General features: G+C 43.5%; 1 protein-coding gene across 1 annotated transcript; it reads left to right on the top strand.

Moving 5' to 3' along the window:
- Nucleotides 1-1452: 1452 nt before the first annotated feature.
- Nucleotides 1453-4726, top strand: tmem256 (transmembrane protein 256). The gene is made up of 4 exons (XM_035626534.2): nucleotides 1453-1632; nucleotides 2133-2170; nucleotides 3002-3082; nucleotides 4150-4726. The coding sequence occupies exons 1-4, from the start codon at nucleotides 1551-1553 to the stop codon at nucleotides 4291-4293; spliced, it is 345 nt and encodes a 114-aa protein (XP_035482427.1). The 5' UTR covers nucleotides 1453-1550; the 3' UTR covers nucleotides 4294-4726.
- Nucleotides 4727-9744: the final 5018 nt, after the last annotated feature.

Raw genomic sequence — 9744 nt, 5'->3', positions numbered from 1 at the left:
AGGCAAGCATCCCTCTGCATGCCAGAACAGAGTCGGCACCTGCACGAGTACAAATGATGGTGGCAGGCTTGCATCACCACACACACACAGGGACACCTGCGCACAAACACCAGACCCACACTGGCTATGGGTTCAGCTCACAGTTGATGACGAAGTCTTGACTCATGAAGCCTATTTTTAATTAGCTGCACGGCCATTCAAAATGTGTTAATTGTGTGCAATGTGTTAATGCAGTGTCAAAGTCAGGTAAGGACGAGGCTCGGCAGAAACTGTGCTTTAGCGTTTTTGCAGTAATGCAGTGTGACCCTGTTTAATTTCAATATGATAATTGGAGGAAGTCCCTCTGCCCCCTCCATGCACTCACACGCGCGCACACACAAACACACACACACACACACACACACACACACACACACACACACACACACACTCTCTGGACAAACTTGATGAGAAAGCAATACAGCACCCCCTTTTGGTGGGCTGTGCAGGGTTTAGTGTATTTGCATCAAAGGGGAACTCCCCAACACATATGCTGGCAGGAAAACACATCAAATGAACAATGAGAAGTAATTCACTGAATCCAACCAGAGCAACCCACCAGCGTTTCCCAAATTGCGGTGATGGACAAATTGCAACGCGCTGCACAGAAATGCAACCTCCGCAGCACCAGGCTGATCAACCGTTACGTGTTACGTGACAACTTGACGCATGCAATGTTGTTGAAAACCAAAGCCAAGTCCCACTGACCTGTGTTTAGCAACAATAACGAGATCTCAGTATCTCATAATTACAAGATCAGGATCTCGTAACTATGAGATAAGATGTTTTTTCTGTGAATACAATGCACTTACACGTAACAATGGGTTTAACTTTTGTTTTTTACATTTGCAAATGGGCGGTCAGTAAACAAACCATAATAACACAAGATTCAACACACAAACAAACTAATATAACTTTTTTTTTTTAAAAAGTGATTTTTTAAAAAAACTCTTTCTTTAAAATGCCCACACTCACTACGCCTAAGCAATACAGTGATTTCTAGGGTGGCATGTCAGCGTCACATCTATTTGGTAGAGCTATGAAATTCGAATTGGCCCGTGGGCTGAAACTGTAGAACGGCAATCACCATTTTGGATCAAGCCTCCGATTCGATAACGGAAGTGGCAGGCGGCCCGGAGCCCTGACAGAGCGCAGTTTCATGTCCCGGTGCTGATGCTTTCAAGTACTGTAAGGAATGTCGTAATTTGGACAGCGCTGGGACGACTGAGGGACTGTGATGCTGGGGAGGTAAGAGGGGGGGGGGGGGACTTGGTAATGGCTAATGTTATTTTATGAAGCCTGACTTGTCACTATATTCAGATTTAAATAATAGGTCGTGTATTTTTTGTTGTTGTTATTTTCGTTTAGTCATAATGCGCGGGGAAGACATACTACGTGACACCCAACTTCACCATAAGAACAAGACAGTGAAGGCAGCACAACCCCTCGTCTTCCGGCTGTGGGACACTCACTCACACACACACACACACACACACACGAATCAACAAAACATGACCGCCTCCGCTATCGTCCGAAGACTCGCAGCTGTGTCCGGGGCTTCGGCGGTGGCCGCCGGGGCATACGGGGCTCACGGTAGGGACTGAACATTAGCTCATCCCGGGACTGATGTGTCAACGCTGAGTAGTCCAGCCTCCGTCCCAAAAGATGCCAATTTAAGACTTGCTCCCTCACCAACGAACCCGCGTTATTCGAACAGAAGAAGGAATACATGCTGCCGGTGTTGAATATGGTGTTTTTTTAATTCGGCATTAATAAAGTCGCACTTTGCTGCCGTTTAGTCTCGTAAAATGAGCTATTTCCCAATCAAGGTGACCCGCCTCCACAGTGTCATGGTGGAGGAAAGGCTTATTTAAGCTGTGGTGCCACTGGCAAGTGTGCAGTCAGATGTCCACCTGAATACTGAAATAGTGTGTGAGAGTGTGAGGATCTCACCCGGATCACACAAGCAATATCTTTATTGCCACTGTAAATTGAATGCCATAATTCAGTTTATAAACGAGACTAGTATGCCATATTACCATGAACTGCATACATCATTTTTTTCTCTCCCTCTCCCATATCTGTCATTTTAGGTTTCAAAAACAAAGATCCCGACGATTACCAGAGAGTGGTATGTAAACTGTAAACAAAAATTCTCATGTATAAAGATTTTTGCTTCTTTGCTTTGACCATACCAGTTGTACGGCTGTCTCGTTGCACTGTTCAATTGTTAACAGTTTTGAGATCGGATTTAGTTTTGTGTGAATTGTATCAAGTTTTGGTTTTTTGAAGCACACCATGCTAAAAAAAATGTTTTTTTGAACTTGTTGTATACTAAGTAGCGATGATGTGAAGATGTATTGAAGAGAAGTCCGCCGACACCGTCTTGATTGTATATAAAGGTTTATTACAAAAAAGGACAACCCTCCCGACACTTCTTGGGGGTTACATTTATAGGTCCATTGTTGGCTTGGGAAGGAACATCTGGTTCGAATCAAGTTATGCTATGTGAGACGTGGAACGATCAGGGCCAAGAAAAGGAGTGGTAAGGGTCCTCAGAAGACCCATTGCATAACATTCCAAAGTAAGAGATGTAAGCACATATTCCCCTCTTATTCCATATATGGACAAAAAGACACTACAAACTTTTTTTTTTCTTTAACTGACAGACATAGCCGACAGGTGTGTCAAGAAAGGCGTGTGAATGTTCCAAGGTTTTCCTTCCCGAATGGAGAAATGTCTCTGTCTGATCTGATGCACCATCCCTTGGGCAATCAGAGAACTTGACGTGGTTGACGAAAATGATGCAGTAACACATTCTCCCCTCTACCCCTAGTGCCTTATGAAATATCCTCTAGCCACATCAAAGTCTTTGATTCCCTGAAACGAAGACTGATCACTTTGGACCAAAATCACTTTTTTTTTTTTCCTTTCTGAAAGTTCTGTGTGTCTGCCTCTCCAGCTCTTTGAAACAGCCAACAAGTACCATTTCTACCACAGCCTGGCCCTGCTGGGTGCTGCCCACTCTGGAAAACCTGCCGTGGTGAGTACGGACGCTCATTACCAACTCGCGGGGCTTGATGCACTCGAGTGTCCTTTGAAATTAAACAAGTGTGATGTTGTCATTCTGCTATTCCCTCTCCGTCCCACTCAGAAAATCATTATTCTGTAGGCTATAATTACAGAGAATGATGTTTTGGAGAAAAAAACAACAACTTTGCCTTCTAGCCAGCAGCAAAGCACTGAAATTGTTTAACGTGTGTGTGTGTGTGTGTGTGTGTGTGTGTGTGTGTGTGTGTGTGTGTGTGTGTGTGTGTGTGTGTGTGTGTGTGTGTGTGTGTGTGTGTGTGTGTGTGTGTGTGTGTGTGTGTGTGTGTTGGTTGGTTTTATTACATTATGACTAATAAATCTGTCAGGGTTCGTTTTGCATATGTATTTGCTTGTTCTCAAACCAAAATCGAATGTGTGTGTCGTCGCTGGGAAAAATATGGCTTTAATTGCTCGATTGCTGCAGGTGCACAGTAGGGGTGTGTGATAATGACTAAAAAAATGAAGTGGTATTTTGTCAATAATAATAAATAGATCATATTTTGCAACCTTCAAAGTCTTGTATGGTACTAGCTTGCTTATATGTTTTCTAGTTTGGCAGTTTAGGCAGAGCTATTTGACTGAAACATTTTCCCCATCACTTGAATTGACACCATGTCTTTTGCAATGTTATTTTATGGCAGTGTTTCTTACACCTTGCCCATCTGCTGCCTTTCTTGCCATTAGGTAATTTTTCCTTTTTGCAGGATGATTGTGCGGCGGTGAGTTAACAGATGGAAAAACAAGTTGGTTGTCAAGCTGCCTTTTAAAAGCGTCTTCATTTTGGACAGCTTACTGTCTTTCAGGCAACATGCGGCTTTTAAAAAAAAAGCCAGTGCACCTCCACGCTAGTTGAGCAATTTTATGTTACCGCACTAATTGTGAGGCTGGTGTTACAATATATGTGGTAACACTGCTTCAGACTTGTCAACATGGCCGAAATGTTTGAACAGCCTCATTCACCAACAGTGAGTGATGTTGATGTAAATTCTCATGTGCCTCTCCTCTTATGCATGTATACAGGCTGGCGCACTCCTTATAGCCGGCATGGGGATGTTCTGCGGCTCCCTGTACCACCAGGCTCTGACGGGGGACCCTGGTCTACGCAAGGTGGCTCCCATGGGGGGCATGGCTATGATCGCCGGCTGGCTCGCCTTGATTCTCTGAACTGTACCGGCTCATGGCTACATGGAAGAACTGGAGAGCCTGGAGAGACAGTGGGCTGAGTAGTTGCGCTGAAGTGTATGATAGTTCTTATGTCCCCCATCTAACTGCTCCCTGCATCAGGCTGTGGGTGTCAGCAGGTGATAAGGTCACAACAGGATTATCACTTTTAAGCGGCTGCTGCCTGTGTCCGACCGCTGCCCCCTGACTTCTTCTTTGAACTGAATATTCAAATGAGTGCAGTGTGTAGTGCATTTTGTCACCACAACAATTTACTGATGCAACATGTGACTAAATTTTACGGCATTTCTTTATTTTTTGCAATATTTCACCAACTGCAGTAAAACTGTTTATATATTGCTGCATAGGGCAATTGTAGTAAAACTGAAGAAAGGAATATGAGGGATTTAAGATAAAATAAACACTCTTTCCTACATGCTGTTGTGTTGCTAAATTCATTCACACAACAGATTTTTTCAATTCTTTAAATCTGCACATACTGTGTGTGATTAGCTCCATCCATTCGATTGTGTGTCTGTCAGTATGAAGATGACTGAATCTCAACAGCTGCCATGTCCACAAATTTTTTAACCAGATTCAAAGTCTGCCTGGTCAAAGCTCTGTGGTATGGTTTCTATAATTTGGATTAACTGAGAATAAACATGATTTCTGGCTGGAAACACTTGAAATAAAATGATGGAAAAGAACTAGCCAAGTTAGCGACCCATTCAGTTTTAAAGTGACTCCTTTTGTCTCTTAACCAGACAGATGACAAGCGTTTGAAAAATAATACAGATGAAAGAAAGGGCTGCAGGATTTGCTATGGGGATCAGGCTGTCCGGTCATAAATCTACCGGGCCCTTTGACGGGCAACGCCATTTTCTAACCCTGAACTAACGTACCTCTAAGCGGCCTTTAGCTTAGGGCAAAGAGAGGACGCTTGGCGGCATAACCCGGCCTTATATCTTCCTTGCATGTGCAGGTTAAACTGCAGTGGCTGATCCAACTAAATGGCAAGCCTCCTCATCTGAATGCCATTGCCCGCTCAATTGTCCAGCTACTGTACCATCACTGTATAACCACAAAGCTTGGCAATAGCCACTAATTAGCAACCCCTCCGATATAAGGAATTACATCTCTTGAATGGTTCCCTTGACCTCAGCAAATAAAGGAACATTTAGTAAAATGAATCCATGCGTTGTGACATTGTAATGGCAAATTGCAAATGGACCACAATTGAATAAAGTCAATGCCAGACGTGGTTTTCAGTGAAAGGGTGAATAAACCCACAGGATTCACCACCTATGGCGGCTGGAGGGAAATCATCTTCCTTTCAGCTCTGAATGTTCTTCACAGCCTCAAGCATTTGATCCTCTCAGTGGCAGAACACAAAGGAGTTCATTACCCATGGCCTCCCATCAGCCAAGGCCATGTTCCAACCACTCGGCATTCAAATTGAAAGTGAAATCCATTGAGACACTAATTCACCTTCCTGACTGTAGGCCCACAAATGGGGACCTTTGGAAAAAAAGCTGTATAAATCTCCGGGTCAATTTGCCTGGGTCGGCGCATAAGCCCGCGGCTCTGCTCAGGGGAGAAGGCGCTATTGACTGATCACGTTGCCAATGAGCTCTTGATCACGACTCATAAAACCCCTTATTAGAATTAAGTAGCTATTGGGGCGCGTTCTGCCACACCAGGACTAAGCGATCACACAGCACAGTGAGCTCTGACACCTAGTCACACATCTCTGACTCTCAACTGCCAAGTTCATGAAGGAAAATGAGGTTACAGGGCGTTCCGCGCGGCTGGATGCATATTTAAAGCATCGTCATCATCGTCACGTGATTGTCTGACAAGTTGTGAGGTGCAAATGATTTATTTCAGCCAGTATAGGTGACAGTCAGATGTCGCTGCCAGTTCAGCACGTCCATGTAAAATTCCATTAACTGGATCACAGTGTTCTGCTCTGGCAGACCACATTATGTGTGAGCACGTGAGAGACAGAGAGACGGAAAGTGAGATAAAGGGAGACACTCGTGTCTGGGCCCTAATCCTTTTCTTTACCATAACTTGAGGTAATTCAGACAAGGCTAAGTTAATTAGTCCCCTCAGGATTGTATCATCTCGTATTCTCTTTGCATCATATTTTTCTCGGCACTCGGGTGCCTTCAAAAAGATTTAATGTAGTATTTTAAACATTTGTTTTACCCTCAACCTTCACAACATTGTTGCATTCATTTCAAACAAATTTATTGAGGAATAATGTACCAGATAAGCACAATATAAACGAATTTACTTGAAAATATTGTTTGACAAAACAAAGTGAACTCCAAGTCTGCTTACTAGCTTTGTCTTGTGCTCCTCAGCCATATCACGTGATCTTCATCGGAGAATGGAGACTGACACTCCAACTAACAGCTAACTGCTTTCGTGGATAAAGACTGCGATGTAGTGAAAAGATCTGTAAAAAGTGGGCTTTCAAGTGAATCTTGGGCCGAGATTGTTTTGTCAGATTCCCATAGTCAATGATATTAAAAGGAGTTTTTCTCCTAATTTTAAACGATTCCTTTAATGACTGTTCTAAACTGCTGTAGTGACATGGAAACTTTCTCGTATCTTTCCTCTGACTCGTGCGGTCCAGTCGCAGTTGCTTGGAGTATTTCCATGTGACGTCTTCACGGTGTACAGTAGGTGTTGCCACGATACTAATTCAACCCAAAAGTGAACCTACCAAGAGCGGGAGGATTTATGCCTCAAGATAAGCTCCTGGACTACACACCATTGGTCTCCATTGAGCGAGTCATGTGACTCCTTCAGCTGTTTGGCCTTTTTTGCTGCAGACATTTTTGACTTGTCATAGCAGGGAAAGCACAGGTGCAATGACTGCATGTGTCCTGGTGAGCCGTGACAGTGTGACAGTGAGCGACCCTGAAGTTGAAGCATCTTTTCCTATTCAAAATATATTTTTATGAAAAAAGGCCCAGCACCAGTGGTGACTAAGATGTTTATTATTGAAGTGGTGAGTGATTAGTGTAAAAAAAAAAAGATAGAAGACACATTAAATCTATGAAACTATGAATGAAACATGGAAACTTTCAAGTGGGTTGAGTACTTTATATAGGCACTGTGTGTTGCTGTTTAATTAAACAGAACATAAAGCAGGATGGCCTTACAGGAGCAAACCCACTGGCAAAGGAGTCGTCTTGAGGTTTTGCTGCTGCCTCAGTCTGCACCGTTGTGAGCCACAGAGAAAGAAGAAGCTCCGATACTAACGGTAGATATTGTTAATTATACCTCCAGGGACTTCCCCTGCACTTCACAAGCCTTACTCTCCCTTATTTCTCCACTTGAGAATATATTATTTAGCTAAAATATCCCCCTCCTTTCCATCTCTTGCCCTTTTCTCGTCCTACCCGGCAGCCGGATTTAATTACATCACCTTATTCTATGTGGGGGGGGAACAGCTCCTTGATCCAAACATTTCTCCGGCTGAGTCTGTTTTAGGCAAAGATCAAGAACATGGTTGCGCCAGAGTCATTTTGTCATGAAAGAGAAAGGTGATAGGGAGCTTGTTGGAGCTGATGGGCTGACTGTGGATGGACGGGATTCTCCACGTCCTCTCCTGAACACCTGGAATGAAACACTCTGCACAGGGCCACCTTACATGATTACCCAGCGCTCCCTCCCGCTCAGAGCAGGTTATGCACAGATATCTACCCACAGACACTCACACACACACACACACACACACACAGGCAATATATTAAAGTGCACGCTACACACCACGGCAGCGTCGAATCCCCTCTCCGAGGCATCAGACAGGCGGTGGTGGCTCGCACGGTGAAGCTGAATGACTGTGATGGCCGTCCCACGCGCTCCCACATCATGGGTCCTCCCGCTGACCTTTTCAAGCCACTTAAATAATGGTCAGTGCTATATGACACCCTCAGACAGATTATTCCCTGTACTCCGATGGACACCGAGGCCCAATCACTGCAGGAGCCTTTCTTCGCAGCTTCACGCCCAATCATTTCACTTCAATCTTCAGCACCGGCGCCGACGGCCCCGTGCATCAGAGGGGCTGAGGCGATGACACCTGAGGGAGCTGCCATTGTTACGGCATCACCATAACCCCTCTCAGCAGCAGCCGTCTCAACTGAGTGATGTAATGTCTGAGGATTGTTATTAGTCAGCTGGGAGATGGTAGACGGTCGTACAGTAGTGGCTGGGGCTGGACCGCATGCTCGCAATGACATGAAGCAAATCTGTTTGTAATGACACTGAACGTTTACAGTAAGGGATAAATTACCTTTTCTCCTGTGCCTATAACAATGGCATGTGTGGTGGTGCTCACTCATCATTGCTAATTTGTGACTTCGAGAACAGTCGCAGAAGCACATGCACAGTGTTAGGGTCAGTACAATTCCAGTGACGGAAGGTACGTTTGGTCATTTTCCACACAAACAGTATGAACATGTCAAAGGGCATTTGTATTTTACCTGATTAATCCCATTCAAAATGATGATGCTTTTTTTTTTAATCCATATTTGTTTCACAACTAGCGATACAGTTTTTTTTTATCTGTGACTTAAACAAGAGAATCATATGATGAGCTTGTGAAATACTGAGCACTGTTGAAAGTCAGACCAGTGGTTTTCAACCTCTTTGTCTCGTGGTCTTGTGACCTCTGGAAAAAAGTGTCCCTTGTAAAATTTAACATAACATGATCACATGGCAGCTTTCTTGGCTGTTTTTGAAACTAGTTTAATACTATACTTTTGTATCTGAATGCAGGATTTAAGTAAGTAAGTTTATAGTAAGTTAATAGTACATTTTTACCTGTGGTAAATTTAGATTTCTGGGTAGATATTGTGTTCTGTGTTACCAATTTTGAAGCTTGATGGTAATGTATTTACAGTGATTTACATTTCACATGACAAAAAATGCTGGAAAAGAGAAACACCCTCAGATTATACCCTGGCGAGGGCAAGACAGCCAAAAGCCTGTGGAGAATAAAGATTGGCGACCTGTTTAATTTTGATGAACAGCTTTTATTGTTATCATTAGCGATCAATGAAAACAGATTTCTGCATGAGTCCAATTTTTTAATTTTTTTAATTCATAATTAAATTCCCTCCCGTTATCTCTCCCCTTATTTATTATTCCCTTTGCAGTCTTTGTTCTAATTTTCTCTTATGCATTTTATTCTTTCATCACCATTCCTTTACTGACTATGCTGAACAAGTGCAGACTTGGTGCCAGAGATTGAATCTTTGGATAACAGAGCAGCAGGCCATCAACTGACCTGAAACATTTAAACCACACAGCTGCAATTTCAGCCTGATCTGACTTGCAGAGGGTGACATTTTTTTTTATGGTGAAACCAATTCTGAGAAGTGGGTTGATGTATGGCAGGATGGGGAGAGAGTGGGATTTTTCTCCCCCATTTCT

This window comes from Scophthalmus maximus, chromosome 2 (genome assembly GCF_022379125.1).
Source record: "Scophthalmus maximus strain ysfricsl-2021 chromosome 2, ASM2237912v1, whole genome shotgun sequence".
In the NCBI taxonomy this organism is placed as follows: Eukaryota; Metazoa; Chordata; class Actinopteri; order Pleuronectiformes; family Scophthalmidae; genus Scophthalmus; species Scophthalmus maximus.
This window is presented reverse-complemented; position numbering and strand designations above follow the sequence as displayed.